Genomic DNA, 15,880 nt, shown 5'->3' with positions numbered 1-15,880 from the left:
ATGTAGAACGGAAACCTAAGCAATCAAAAACCTAAAAAAAACGAAAATGTAGGCAAATCATTACAACCTGGCTGTAATGCTGTCTAATCTATGCTATGCGAGATCCTGGCTTCGCCTGGCTGCTCAACCTTTATGCAGGGAAATACCAGAACGGATTAGAAAAGGAGAAACGTGAAAACATTTTCATAACGACAACATAACTCTGTGGTTGTGAAACTTGCAGTGAAGCACAGTGTCAGAAAAAAATCTTATTTTATGATTTAAAGAAACTTGAAGAAACCAAAATGCCATTATTTTTATAGTCACATTTCAATTGCCGTCACTGAAACCTGTAGGCAAGTGCTTTTGTGATTAAAAAAAAAACTATGTGTATGCTTATTCTCTACATATATTCACCCCTTGAAACCTGAAGTAATTAAATAAATTAGATCCGTTGGTTAGTGTGAGAAAGACCATCGGTGTGTGTGTATGTTCAGGGAACCAGCCACCCATGAAACAAACTCACCACCGGGGTCATGAGGCATGTGACCGCCGTGCCAGAGATGGGGGGAGGGCGGGTGTGGGAGGAGAAGTCAAGTAAGAGCCGCGGGGACTCTGACATGGCTGGACTACTAGGCACATGTGTTTCCCCTTCTCTCACTTCTACATACCAACTCCTCTCTCCATTACTATCAAGACACATCACCGGGCTGGTGTGTGTGACAGGACGGGACGGGACGGGACAGGTGTAATGTATTGCGATGCGGCTCCTTCTCATCCACGGTGTGTTTTTCCTCCAGTGTTTGCGGTTCTCCCAGCAGCAGTTTCCCAGGCTCTGCGCCACAACGGAGGCCCTGCTCTCTAAAGAGTGCTGCCCGGTCTGGGAAGGGGATGGTTCGGCCTGCGGGGCCAGCTCTGGCAGGGGGTTCTGCCGGGACGTGGAGGTATCGGATCTCCCCAACGGGCTGAATTACCCCTTCTCCGGCTTGGACGACAGAGAGAGGTGGCCTCTGGTATTTTATAACCGGACCTGCCAGTGCGCTTCCAACTACATGGGGTTCAACTGCGGAGAGTGCCAGTTCGGACTGTTTGGGGCTAACTGCGAGGAGAGGAGAGAGTCCGTGCGGCGGAACGTGTTTCACCTGTCGGCAGCGGAACGGCGGAAACTCATCTCTTACCTCAACCTGGCCAAGCACACCGTTAGCCAGGATTATGTCATAGCCACCGGGACATACCGGGAGATGAATAACGGGAGCACCCCGCTGTTCTCTGACGTCTCGACCTATGACGTGTTTGTGTGGATGCACTACTATGTCTCCAGGAATGCTCTTCTCGGTGGACCGGGGAATGTCTGGACCGATGTGGACTTCGCCCACTGGGCTCCCGCCTTTCTGCCGTGGCACCGTGTGTACCTGCTGCACTGGGAGCGCGAGATCCGAAAACTGACCGGGGACTTTGAGTTCTCCATCCCGTACTGGGACTGGCGGGACGCGCAGGGCTGTGACATCTGCACCGAAGACCTGATGGGCGCCCAGAGCCCGCGAGATCCCAACCTCATCAGCCCTGCTTCAGTGTTCTCTTCTTGGAGGGTGAGACACCTTTCATCCTCTTCCTGTCTCTTCCATCATCTTCCTCTCTCATTTCTCTTCACTCCTCCTCTTTTCTCCTCCCTTCATCTCACTCTCACTGTCACCTTGACATTGTTCTTAGAAGTTCACAATAGTCTCCAAAGTGTTGCATTTTAATTCATGGTTAGGGGAGGTCTGGAGAGGAGGAGTCCACTATACAGGTTTGATTATATACGGTATTAATAGTCACAGTAGTCCAAACTGCTCCATGAACAGCAACCAAAGAGTGATCCAATTAAGAGCCTACATCTGTATGTATCACATCAACATGTGTGCCAGTTCAAATTGAACTCAAATTTAAACTTGAACTTAAACTAATGACACAGAGGCTCAAACTCCCAGAAAACATGTTAGAGTGTTGTTTCATGGTATATTTGCTTGGTGCCTTATGCAAATCTCTGTCTATCTATATCTATGTATAGGCCCTTGACTTGGTCAAGGAGAAGAGACTATCGAGATGTAATCAACCACACAGTGTATGCTTCTCAACTCACAAAACGTGAAGAGACATTTTCATAATTTAACTTTTCTTCATTACTTTCCATGTGAGGACTTGAATGAATACTGTGATGATATACTATCATTGTTGAGCTCCGCTGTAACCTAGATAGGAGGGAGGAGGGGTGGAGGATAGGAGAGGACTGGGGAGAGGAGAGGAGAGGACTGGGGAGAGGAGATGAGAGAGGAGAGGACAGGAGAGGACTGGGGAGATGAGATGAGAGGGGAGGAGAAGAGAGTGGGGTGAGGAGAGGGAAGGAGAGGAGAAAAGAGGAGAGAAGACGGGTAGAGGAGGGTGGTGATCAGGAGAATGTCTGACAACCTTATGTTTCTGCCAGAGGCCATGTTCTGTGAATAACACACAAAAAGTGAGATTTTTTTAAAAAGTGAGATATTCACTGAACAGTTACTTCAATGCTTTGGCCTAGGCTTTAGCTTAGCAGGCTAACACAATCATGTGGCATGCAGTCGTCCTGATTCAATTATTTTGTGTGTGTGTGTTTGTGTAGGTGATGTGTTCACGGGCGGAAGACTACAGTGTGAGGGGGGTTCTGTGTGACGGTAACGACGAGGGGCCGTTGCTGCGTAACCCTGGCAACCACGACCATAACTTGGTTGCGCGGTTGCCGACGGCAGCAGAGGTGGAGTTCACGGTCAGTCTCCGTGACTACGACACGGGAGCCATGGACCGCTCCGCTAACTTCAGCTTCAGAAACACACTAGAAGGTAAGTATGTGTGTGTGTTTGTGTTATTAGTTCTAGACCTCTAGAAAGTCAGTAGTTCTAGAACACTCTAGAGAGCATTGTTCTAACCCTAACTCTGGTGTTGTATTCTGACCTCTAACCCTTGACTTCTAACCTCTGACCTCTAGGTTTCGGCAGCCCTGTGACAGGCCTGGGTAACAGTGTGGTGATGGGGATGACATCTAACCTCTAACCCCTGACCTATAGGTTTTGGGAACCCTCAGACAGGCCTGGATAACAGTAGGGTGGTCGGGATGACATCTAACCTCTAACCCCTGACCTATAGGTTGTGGGAACCCTCAGACAGGCCTGGGTAACAGTAGGGTGATCGGGATGACATCTAACCTCTAACCCCTGACCTATAGGTTTTGGGAACCCTCAGACAGGCCTGGGTAACAGTAGGGTGATGGGGATGCACGCCTCTCTTCATATCTTCATGAACGGCTCAATGTCTTCAGTCCAGGGGTCAGCTAACGACCCTATTTTCCTACTGCACCACGCCTACGTAGACAGGTACGCATACACACACCTCTCCCACACCCTGTTTCTCTTTCTCTATATCTCTCTTTCTATTTCTCTCTGGCTCACTCACTCTCTCTCTCTCTCTCTCTCTCTCTCTCTCTCTCTCTCTCTCTCTCTCTCCCAACACACACCCTCCCTGCCCCTCACTCCCCCTCTTTCTCTCTCGCTTACTCTCCCCAAAACACACCTCTCTCTCTCTCTCTCTCTCTCTCTCTCTCTCTCTCTCTCTCTCTCTTTCTCTCTCTCTCTCTCTCTCTCTCGCTCTCTCTCTCTCGGTCTCTCTCTCTGTTTTCAGTATCTATGAGCAGTGGTTGAGGAGACATGCTCCAGAGCAGACCCACTACCCAGAGTTCAATGCTCCCATTGGCCACAATAGGCAGTACCACATGGTGCCCTTCATACCTCTACACAGAAACATAGAATACTTTACCTCCAGCAAAGAACTGGGGTACCAATACTCCTACATGCTCAACTCAGGTAAGTACAGTGTGTGAGTGTCAGCGTGGGTGTGTGTTGTTTGACTGACTAATTTAGTAATATGCATGTTTTAATCGTGAACAGCTGAATGATTTTAAAGGACTCCTCCCTCTCCCCTCCTCTACCCTTCTCTCCTCTCTTCCCCTCCCCTTCTCCTCTCCTCTCATCCCTTGCTCCTCCCCTCCAGATCAGAGGATATCGGAGGTTCTCAGTCCTTACCTGGAGCTAATGATGGAGGCGTGGCCCTGGTTGCTAGGGGCGTTGGTCCTGGGGGCGCTGGTTACCATGACTGTGGCTGCAGTAGCTGCGACTATGACCCGGATGTGTTGGAGTGCGTGGCCATGGCAACTCGGGGAGAAGAGTTCAGCATTCCACCTACCAGAGAGGGAACCGCTCATCATCAGCAGTGATAGTGATACCCCCAACTACCACACTATTTAGTCCCAATTACCACACTGTTTAGTCCCAACTACCACACTGTTTAGTCCCAACTACCCCAACTACCACACTGTTTAGTCCCAACTACCACACTGTTTAGTCCCAACTACCACACTGTTTAGTCCCAAATACCACACTGTTTAGTCCCAACTACCACACTGTTTAGTCCCAACTACCCCTACTACCACACTGTTTAGCCCCAACTACCCCTACTACCACACTGTTTAGTCCCAACTACCACACTGTTTAGTCCCAACTACCCCAACTACCACACTGTTTAGTCCCAACTACCACACTGTTTAGTCCCAACTACCACACTGTTTAGTCCCAACTACCCCAACTACCACACTGTTTAGTCCCAACTACCCCAACTACCACACTGTTTAGCCCCAACTACCCCAACTACAACACTGTTTAGTCCCAACTATCACACTGTTTAGCCCCAACTACCCCAACTACCACACTGTTTAGCCCCATTTACCCCAACAAGCACACTGTTTAGCCCCAACTACCACAACTACCACACTGTTTAGCCCCAACTACCACACTATTTAGCCCCAACTACCACACTGTTTAGCCCCATTTAGCCCAATGAGCAATGAGAGTGTGCGACTCTCTTTGTTTTTCTAGCTTCCAGTTCATGTACTCTGGGGGTGCTCCAGCTCATACTTTTTATTGGGCTATGTTAGGAGTTGTGCCATGAACATATTTTATACTTATATTTTACAGTGCTATGTCAACTCACACTGCCTTTGACTTTAGTAGGAATATAGAGGAATGAAATATTGAAAAAGGAGTATTGCATTGGACGGCTCATAATGATGGCTGGAACGGAGCGAATGGAATGGCATCAAACATTAGGAGACCATGTGTTTGTATTTGATACCATTCCACCAATTCCACTCCAGCCATTACCACAAGCCCATTCACCCCAATTAAGGTGCCACCAACCTCCTGTGGTAAACATATACAATAAAAAGACACCCTTTTACAGTAGATGTGCTTGATTTACATCGGATTGTGCATTCTTGGGTCATTCTGTTGGCTCCAAAGCGGGATCTCTGTCTACCGGCACACCGCCCGAGCTCAAGCGCACCAATTGATTGACAAGCACACAAATCAGGAGGAGCATGTGTCGGGTGCGTCACTTGAATCACCAGCAACGAGATGTGTTCTGGCACATGTGGAATGTTAGTTTTAGATTCCTCCCCTGTTAGTCTAAAAAGCGTGCAAGAGTTCGTGAAGTCTCTCTCTCTCAAAAGGTCATAACTATGTTAAATGATTATGATATTAATAAAGAAAAAAGGGCTAAAAAATAACTGTGGTGTGGAGATATAGTCTTATGTAATGTGTTTGACTATCATCTTGAAATAAGAAATTGAATGTTGCATGTTGAGTATGATTCAGGTTGAGCTTACACACTGAAGTGGTATTACAACAGCGAGGACTAGAGTTCACAATTACACTAACAAGAGTTCCCTTCGCTCAGAGATGTTGTTCTCTTGTAGTGAAACAACATTCCACCTCCCGGTTCAGTGATTTCATTTTAAGTGGATCGAGATTTTTTTTAAAAAACCCAACAACGATAGGATTGAATGGGGCATGCAGACCAAGTTTAACATTTCTGGCCAAATCATTTCAAAGTGGTAAACTTGGTCTGCATGCCCCATTCACTCCTATTGTTTCCATTGTTGTCTTATTCCACTCGATACGAAATCGCTGAACTGGGACCTGTTAATGTTGTTTCACTGCATGAGAATAACATAGCCTGCAATTGTGAACTTGATCCGAAAGCCCCATTCATTCCAACTTCCTGGTTAGAAGTGGCTTCAGTTGGCTTAATGGCTAGATGATAGCTTCTCCTGGCCCAATACACTACTTTCAGGTTAAATAGGAAAATAGAGATACATTAAGTCTAAAAAAAGAGTAAAGATGTCCTTTAACACATTCAAATCTAAGGATCAGTGAGTAAAAACACCAAACAATCAGTCTTCATTTATTGAAATCCATAGTAAAAAATTAATAATAAAAAAATATAGCAGCACAGTAGTTGTTACTCATTTATATCAAAGTGAGAATACATGGAGATGAATGGGAATGTACAAGACTGAAACATTGACTAAACATCAAGATATCGTCTTAAATCATAGAATGCAATAACTGCACAGGGTTAAAGTACATGATAAAGCACATCCAGTAAGGCAACCTCTACAACTTACACAGCTCTGCGGTATCTCCAAAATAACCAAAGCCAAACCCAGGATAGAGGGGCTGAGTGAATGTGGTCTGGACTCTGTGGAGGAGGCTCATTGTACCAGAAACACTGTAGAAGGACAGAGAACCTGCCTTGTGATCCAGGTACACTCCTACTCTGGATGACAGAGGGCCTGATACTTGAGTGGCAACATTATTGTGTCTGAAATGAATACCACCATGATGATGCCGTAAACTCCAGGACTTGTCATTGAGTCCTAATACTGAGTCCTGTTCTAATACCTGTTCTCTTAATATCTTTATATGAGGCTGCTATAGAAACACTGTTAACACTCCTCTCCACCTCCCAGTAACATCGTCCAGACAGACCCTCACTGCACAGCACCTGGCAGCGGTCAGTGAATCTGTCTGGATGGTCAAGATATGAATGGCCTGGTTTAGCTGTTATCTTTTTGTTCCCATCAGACAGAGAGCGGTTGTGATGTGCTGTGTTTAGGCCCAGAGTCAGCTGACAGGAATCTGGAAGAAGAACAGAGTCCAACGAGGGGAGAATAATACTATAATATTATACTGTACCCTGGCCTGTACCCTCTGTACCCTGTGTTTGATTAGTGCAGAGCAGAGATCCAATCGGTGCAGGAGTCAGTTAGCTACCTCGTTTTTGACTACATCTACCATTGCTGTATAATTCAATATGAGGGTGTGTGAGAAGTGTAAGATTGTAAGTTACGTCAGGATGAAGAGACTCACATTGTAAGAACTGTTCTCTGGTCTTGGGCTCAGGAGGTAATAGAACATCCACTGTATTCACTAGACACAAACATGTTCACAGAGAGAGGGGGAATGTTACCATCCCATCTACAATATTACACATGTATAACGTTAAGTCTGGGACCTTTGGTCTAAAGTTGAATGTTTTGACGACGTGTATTATTTCTGTATTGTTTAACCCACCTGCGCTGGAGATCTTGGTCCGTTATCCTTTAAGGAAGCCTTGTAGTTTCTCCCTCAGCTCAGACACAGCCTCGCTCACGTCTCCAAAGTACTGATGAGGACTAGCAACGATAGCGGGTAAGTCTGAAGAAGATACACTAGGATTGGAGTAAGACTGAGAGAAGACAGAGACAGACACAGAGAGAACATGAAATAAATGAACGTAGAAACATTCTCAAGTATAGAACGTACTGTATTGTCTGTCTTTTCTGAAATTATTTTTTTTTTTAAAACACTGCAGACACAAGAAACAAAAGCCATCAGTATTCTAAAAAACTGACACATCAACGGAATATTCAACCCACAGCCCTGAAATACAGTAATAGTTCAGAAGAGAAGAATCACAGACTTTAGTGAAGAACGTTTTACCTTCAGCTTTTTCCAGACGATTCTTAGGTGTTAGATGTTTGATGGCCTATGACCCCTGGGCTTGCCGCCCTTGCCTTGTTACGGGAAGTGTGCGACCGAGCAAGGGCATGCAGTATGTGGACAATCCAAATGTTACTTGCGAGCAGACATTTACATTCAGAAATGGACATTAGGCCTATGCTCCAAAGTACACAAGTAAAAATGAGTCCAAGCGAGAGAGAGACAGAGAGAGAGAGAGAAACACATAGTCGAAAGGTCATTGACAGAATTGGTTATTTCTTTTAACAAGGCAAATTGCAATATAGTAACTTGGAGGAAATGGATGTGATCCTCTGTGTGTGAGAGCTGCTCCAGCTCAGTGTCTTTCCTCTTTAGCTCAGTTATCTCCTGCTCCAGTTGCTCCAGGAGTCCTTCAGCTCGACTCACTTGCGCTTTCGCCTGGGCTTTTATCAGCTCCTTCCGCCTCGGTGTGCAGTTTCTCCAGGGAGCGGATCAGCTCTGTAAAGATCCTCTCATTGTCCTCTGCAGCTTCCTGTGCAGAGCGCTGTTATGACACACAGACAGAGAAGAGAAGGCTCCATGTTAAGCAGCATGCTGTATTCCCTAGCTAACTGGGAGCCAAGACAGCCTGTTCCCCACAGTGGTGCTCAGGGGGACTGAATCGTCACTGGCTGACTGGAAGAAGGAAGTGACACGGTGCATCTCTTTTGGTCAACAATAATGTACTTGCCTTGAGAGACTCCACAGACTGTTGGAGCTCCTTCAACTCCTTCTCTCTCCTCTGGACTCTCTGCTGGACTTTCTGCTGACTCATCCCCAGCTGTGTCTGTGGAGAAAAAGTGGAGCTACAGTGAACTATCCCTTTAAACTAAATGTGGACTCATAAAATATTATTTAGATTAGTTTAGAGTGCACATCACTGCACTCTATACTCCTCTCTGTAAACTGGTGATCTCTGTATACCCGTCGCAAGACCCACTGGTTGATGCTTATTTATTAAACCCTCTTAGGCCTCACTCCCCCCTATCTGAGATATCTACTGCAACCGCCATCCTTCACATACAACACTCGTTCTGCCAGTCACATTCTGTTAAAGGTCCCCAAAGCGCACACACCCTTGGGTCGCTCATCTTTTCAATTCGCTGCAGCTAGCGACTGGAACGAGCTGCAACAAAACACTCAAACTGGACAGTTATCTCTTCATTCAGAGACTCAATCATGGACACTCCTGGCTGCTTCGCGTGATGTGTTGTTTTTACCTTCTTGCCCTTTGTGCTGTTGTCTGTGCCCAATAATGCTTGTACCAATTTTTGTGCTGCTAACATGTTGTGCTGCTACCATTCTGTGTTGTCATGTGTTGCTGCCATGCTGTTGTTTTCTTAGGTCTCTCTTTATGTAGTGTTGTCTCTCTTGTCGTGATGTGTGTTTTGTCCTATATTTATTTTTAATCCTAGCCCCCGTACCCGCAGGAGGTATTTCACCTTTTGTTAGGCCGTCATTGTAAATAAGAATTTGTTCTTAACTGACTTGCCCAGTTAAATAAAAATAATAGCAATGGCTTTTGACTTTGTAAAATTGTGATACATTTGGAGAATCTAGGTTAAAATCGACATGCATTCAAGGTTTGAGGTTGGTAAATAGTATTAACCCAGCTAGGGCTGATTAGATTTTCATCAGAGATTCACCAACAGGTTGATCTAGTTTTACCTGTTTCTCAGTCCTCTCTGCTGCTACTGACAGAGTATCATGGCCTTTATGTTCATCCATACACAGCACACAGATACACTTCTGGTTTGTACGACAGTAAACCTCCAGCAGTTTGTCATGATGAGAGCAGATCTTTTCCTGTAGTTGCGCAGTGGCTTTGACCAGCGTGTGCTTCTTTAGGCCAGGAATATCATAGTGAGGTTGGAGGTGAGTCTCACAGTAAGACACCAAACACACCAGACAGGACATGAGGGATTTCTGCTTTCTGGTCCCAGTGCAGAAATCCCACGCCACATCTCCAGGTCCAGCATAGCACAAAACAGGTGGAGCAGCCTGGAGTCCTGTCTTCTTCAGTTTCTCTACCACCTCAGCCAACGTGCCATTTTTCCTCAGAGCAGGTCTTGGAGTGAAGGTCTGTCTGAACTGGGGGCAGCTGTAGACATCCTGATCCCAGCAGCCCTCAATACAGCTCCTACAGTAGTTACCGGCTCCTTTAGTAGATCCAGACAGACCGAACAACAGAACTGATCCTGGTCAAGCAGAACTCCCTGTTGAGCCATTTGGACTGCTTTTCACTCACAAAGACAGACTCGAATCAGTTTCTCTTTCAAAACGGAAAGAGGGGGGGGGGGGGGGGGGGGGGGGGTTGTAGGAGCGACTTCCTGGTTCTGCCAGAGGGGTGGGGTTAGAAAGAGCAAGCAACTGAAAGACATAGGGGGTTTAATTAGGTGTAAGGCCTTTTAACATTAAGTAAACATGGAAACTATCTCAAATATAAATCATTAGAATGTATATCGGTCCTTTCTGAAAGGACTCAAAGCAGACATACTATTTGGCACTGCGCAGCCATGGAAGAGCAATCAGTGATATAAAAACCTAAGACTTTCCTGTTACAGTGGGGCAAAAAAGTATTTAGTCGGCCACCAATTGTGCAAGTTCTCCCACTTAAAAAGATGAGAGAGGCCTGTAATTTTCATCATAGGTACACTATGACAGACAAAATGAGAAAAAAATTGTAAGATTCTTAATGAATTTATTTGCAAATTATGGTGGAAAATAAGTATTTGGTCACCTACAAACAAGCAAGATTTGTGGCTCTCACAGATCTGTAACTTCTTCTTTAAGAGGCTCCTCTGTCCTCCACTTGTTACCTGTATTAATGGCACCTGTTTGAACTTATCAGTATAAAAGACACCTGTCCACAACCTCAAACAGTCACACTCCAAACTCCACTATGGCCAACACCAAAGAGCTGTCAATGGACACCAGAAACAAAATTGTAGACCTGCACCAGGCTGGGAAGACTGAATCTGCAATAGGTAAGCAGCTTGGTTTGAAGAAATCAACTGTGGGAGCAAATATTAGGAAATGGAAGACATACAAGACCACTGATAATCTCCCTCGATCTGGGGCTCCACGCAAGATCTCACCCCGTGGGGTCAAAATGATCACAAGAACGGTGAGCAAAAATCCCAGAACCACACGGGGGGACCTAGTGAATGACCTGCAGAGGGCTGGGACCAAAGTAACAAAGCCTACCATCAGTAACACACTACGCCGCCAGGGACTCAAATCCTGCAGTGCCAGACGTGTCCCCCTGCTTAAGCCAGTACATGTCCAGGCCCGTCTGAAGTTTGCTAGAGAGCATTTGGATGATCCAGAAGAAGATTGGGAGAATGTCATATGGTCAGATGAAACCAAAATATAACTTTTTGGTTAAAACTCAACTCGTCGTGTTTGGAGGACAAAGAATGCTGAGTTGCATCCAAAGAACACCATACCTACTGTGAAGCATGGGGGTGGAAACATCATGCTTTGGGGCTGTTTTTCTGCAAAGGGACCAGGACGACTGATCCGTGTAAAGGAAAGAATGAATGGGGCCATGTATCGTGAGATTGAGTGAAAACCTCCTTCCATCAGCAAGGGCATTTAAGATGAAACGTGGCTGGGTCTTTCAGCATGACAATGATCCCAAACACACCGCCCGGGCAACGAAGGAGTGGGTTCGTAAGAAGCATTTCAAGGTCCTGGAATGGCCTAGCCAGTCTCCAGATCTCAACCCCATAGAAAATCTTTGGAGGGAGTTGAAAGTCCGTGTTGCCCAGCAACAGCCCCAAAACATCACTGCTCTAGAGGAGATCTGCATAGAGGAATGGGCCAAAATACCAGCAACAGTGTGTGGAAACCTTGTGAAGACTTACAGAAAACATTTGACCTCTGTCATTGCCAAAGGGTATATAAAAGTATTGAGAAACTTGTTATTGACCAAATACTTATTTTCCACCATAATTTGCAAATAAATTCATTAAAAAATCCTACAGTGATTTTCTGGAATTCTTTTTCTTCTCATTTTGTCTGTCATAGTTGAAGTGTACCTATGATGAAAATTACAGGCCTCTCATCTTTTTAAGTGGGAGAACTTGCACAATTGGTGGCTGACTAAATACTTTTTTGCCCCACTGTATGTAGATGAATACATTTTTTATAAATGGATAAAACAGAATATGATACTCAACCCACAGCTCTGAAATAGAGTTCTACTTTAGAAGATACATTTTTTTTTTTGTCTTCACAGGGATCATTTAAATAAGACTCTGAAAAACACTTCAGCTTTTTCCATTGGATTCTTAAGTTAGCCTATGGCCCCTGGGCTTGCCTCATTATTGGAAATGAGCATGGGCATGCTGTATGTCGACAAGCCAAAGTTACTTTCAAATATTGACTATAGGCCTATACGCCAAAGATGAAAGTAGACACTAAAAACTAGTCTTAATGGAAAGATGAGACACGTATTAAAATACATTTATTTTGACAAAGCTCACAAAAATGACATACATTTGGATTGAAACAAATTGGACTGGCACTGTTGTAGCAAAATGGGCCCCTAGCTCTCCTACGACCATCCATGGGCTTTGACCTGGTCCTTCCGTCTACGCACTGGTGTTAAGGCTTTAAAAGCAGCGAGAGGTTTGGTGAACAGTACCTGTAGACCAGCCACCCTACCGGTCTTCAGAATCGGAACAGAAGGAGAAGGGGCTGCCGTGCTTGGGGGCACGTCAGCCAGGTTGGAGTTGGTGCTTGTGGTCCTGCGCTGGTCTCCAAGGTCTACAGAGGAACTTGGACAAGTTGTGCGAGAGAGACAGTCCATGTTGGTTTCAAAGGAAGGTCCTGTGGCCGTCGCACCCTTGTGGAATAACGATTCCCTTCGCCGCGTACATGGACTCTGGGCGAGCGCACGGAAGCCATATGAGGTGGTGACTTTGTCGACGTGTGGCAGGGACATTGCAGCTCGGGTGGATGGGTCAGATAGGTCCTCTCCAGGTGAGAGGTTCCGGTGAAGCTTGTCCCTCATAGTTGGTGTCGATGGTAGTTGAGGGAGCTGTTGGTTGGGGCTAATCGGGGACATCAGTCTTGACTGATCCGTTTCTGAATCTAGCTGTGCACGGGGATATCGCAGCCTTGACGGAATTATAAAGGTAGGAATCCTTTCAGGAGTTAGAGCAATGTTACGCAGAGACACACCTGCCTTTGATGCTTGCATGGTCAGAAAGCTTCAATAGTTGGTGTGCGTAACGTTCAACTTAAGCTGGTAAAACAATGTGCGACAGACTTCGAGCCAAACCTACTTGTATATTTTCAAACAAAGACCTTTCTAAAAACGTCGTAATGACCGTAGTATTCAATTGGGCAACCCACCTGGTGTTTTCATAGCCTAGGCTAATGGAGCACCAGGTGAATTTAATTAACCATTGACCTAAACTAATTAGACAATTTCACAGGTTCTGTTAATTGACCGAAGTCTGGCCAAGGCATTCCAAACGTTTCTGTAAAAAACAAATCTACGATCACACCGACAGTGTCATTGCATTTTGGTACACCGGACGTACCCTTATTGCGTTCTGTGTGGTGCATTCGTTGGATTTATCGAACATGTGCGTCAAACTGTATGCGTAGACTGCTTGACAGAAATGGTAGCAGAAGGTGAATGTTGAATTGTTGTTGCACACATATCCAGATGATGCTGCTTACTATTTTGCCCAATGAACCTCTCGGCATTTGTGATGCTCCTCTGGGTACCACAGCTCATGTGGGAGTAGAGGGGAATGAGGAGGTGGATGTTATCACCAAGCAGGCTATTTTTAAACATCCTAATGTTGACATGGAATTGTCCATCAGTAAAGCAGAAGCCAAGGGGTTGATGATAGCAGAGGTTAAAAATAAATGGCAAGAGTTGTGGAAAGGGGAAGGTGCCTGTATAAGATCCAGGAAAAGGTGGGGGCAGCGAGGTCATCAGGTCAAGAGAGAAGGGAGGAAAGTGTGAGACTGAGACTGGAACGTACAAGGCTCAGTGGGGACCCATCATTCAGGGCACCTGTTTTGAGCCCCACTTGTTTAGCAACATAAATAAATAATAATAATACATTGTTTTGCATGGTATTTTGCCATTAATACATGTCACATATCAGTTTGCAAACCATGTAACAAAAAAAAAGAATACATCTTTGAATTAATAAAGCTGCATACAAACATGGTCTCTTTTTTTGTTGCTTTCTTGAGTAAGGCAGCTCCAAAAGGCAGGTGTTTCAGCCTAGCTCAGTGCTTTCTGTGGTGGTGGGTCAGCCATCCAGCAAATACGGAGCATAGGGGTTGATGATGTTCTCTAGTTGCGCCGTGATTGGCTCAGTGTTCTGTCACACATGGGGACACTACGTCCCCGCATAATCTAGAGGGAGAGCTCGACAATTCAAGCCCCTTGGGTGCTGCCATAGAGTTACATTAGAAGTGCCCATCCAAGAAGTCTCGAGGTCATTGGCCACAGATAGAATGACGTCAAATCACATTATATCTACCGTAGCTTTGATTGGGCTGATCATGTCGGCATCATACTTTCAATTTTACATCAATCTTAGCTAGCTAAACTGGACAAGCAGTCATCATCATGAACCAAGTTGACAATCTACTGGCAAATCCATTTCAATCCTTGTCATATGAAGAGAAATGATAGATAAAATGTATCCGTGCTCATCGGCCATTGTACATAAACATTACACAACAAGTTGGAAATTGCAAATTCAACAATGAGTGGTTTGAAAGGAATCAGTGGCTAACTGCAAGCGTTGCAAAGCAATCACTAGCCTGTTATTTTGTGTAGTGGGTGTGTGGTCCAAATGTGGGTTTAAGGGTCTCTTTTCCAAGCTGAAAAATATAAACATTCAACACCATGGACCAGAAAAGATTGAATACATTGGCCATGCTGTCAATTCAGCATGACTTCTGCCGCGTTCAAAAAACTAGAAACTCGGAACTGGGAAATCTCAGACTTCAGTGAAGACAAGACAACTGGGAACTTGGGGAGAAAACTAGCTCCGACTGGGAAAAAAAGTTTTGAACGGTCATCCAACTCGGAATTCCAAATCGGGAACTCTGGCCTCTTTTTAAAGCATCGACCTGAAGATCACTGACGCCATGATTCGACCCAGTTGTCTTGAATGCACCATAAATCCAGAGAATGACAGACTTTGATGAAAGTTTGATGAAAAAATATTCACAAAAGGTCAGTCCAAGAATGTATTGTATGCTGCTGCATAAATGATGTAATATGCCAGGGAGATATGTAGACTGTAGCTATTAAGTATGTTGCGTAGTAAGCTGTTAGTTGCCCATGTGCATTTTATGAGTGTTACACCAATGCCATGATTACTGTGTATATATGTGATAACCTTTGTATGCTTGCACTGCGCAATGATGGAAAAGTACTGGGTAAATGGAGATGTACTGCTTTAGTTCTCAGGTTGAGAATTGTCTGCACCTGCTGATAGTCACGCAGCCTCAAGGCCTGAGATAGTAGAGTGACAAACCAAAGTCTAGACATGTTTTTCTCATCTTAGATACTTTGTATCTAATCCAATGCAATGCAAATAGTCTGGGTAGCCATTTGATTAGATGTTCAGGAGTCTTATTTTGTTGGGGGTAAAAGCTGTTTAGAAGCCTCTTGGACCTAGACTTGGCGCTCCGGTACCACTTGCTGTGCGGTAGCAGAGAGAACAGTCTATGACTAGGGTGGCTGGAGTCTTTGACAATTTTTATTTGTATTTGTATTATTATTATTTTTTTTTACCTCTTTTTCTCCCCAATTTCGTGGAATCCAATTGTTAGTAGTTACTATCTTGTCTCATCGCTACAACTCCCGTACGGGCTCGGGAGAGACGAAGATCGAGAGCCATGCGTCCTCTGAAACACAACCCAACCAAGCCGCACTGCTTCTTAATAAAGCGCGCATCCAACCCGGAAGCCAGCCGCACCAATGTGTC

The 15,880-nt window shown here is 45.1% G+C and overlaps 2 protein-coding genes across 2 annotated transcripts; one reads left to right on the top strand and one right to left on the bottom strand.

The window, feature by feature from the left end:
- Positions 1-597: 597 nt before the first annotated feature.
- LOC139373505 (tyrosinase-like) lies at positions 598-5,605 on the top strand. Its single transcript, XM_071114097.1, has 5 exons — positions 598-1,568; positions 2,615-2,831; positions 3,215-3,362; positions 3,667-3,848; positions 4,036-5,605. Exons 1-5 carry the CDS (start codon positions 741-743, stop codon positions 4,287-4,289), a joined length of 1,629 nt encoding a protein of 542 aa, XP_070970198.1. The 5' UTR covers positions 598-740; the 3' UTR covers positions 4,290-5,605.
- Positions 5,606-6,247: 642 nt separating this feature from the next.
- LOC139373511 (tripartite motif-containing protein 29-like) lies at positions 6,248-10,178 on the bottom strand. Its single transcript, XM_071114107.1, has 6 exons — positions 9,570-10,178; positions 8,593-8,688; positions 7,863-8,406; positions 7,455-7,608; positions 7,251-7,310; positions 6,248-7,019 (listed from the first exon to the last, which is right to left on the bottom strand). Exons 1-3 carry the CDS (start codon positions 9,816-9,818, stop codon positions 8,275-8,277), a joined length of 477 nt encoding a protein of 158 aa, XP_070970208.1. The 5' UTR covers positions 9,819-10,178; the 3' UTR covers positions 6,248-7,019; positions 7,251-7,310; positions 7,455-7,608; positions 7,863-8,274.
- Positions 10,179-15,880: the final 5,702 nt, after the last annotated feature.

This window comes from Oncorhynchus clarkii, chromosome 18, assembly GCF_045791955.1.
Source record: "Oncorhynchus clarkii lewisi isolate Uvic-CL-2024 chromosome 18, UVic_Ocla_1.0, whole genome shotgun sequence".
Taxonomy (NCBI): Eukaryota; Metazoa; Chordata; class Actinopteri; order Salmoniformes; family Salmonidae; genus Oncorhynchus; species Oncorhynchus clarkii.
This window is presented reverse-complemented; position numbering and strand designations above follow the sequence as displayed.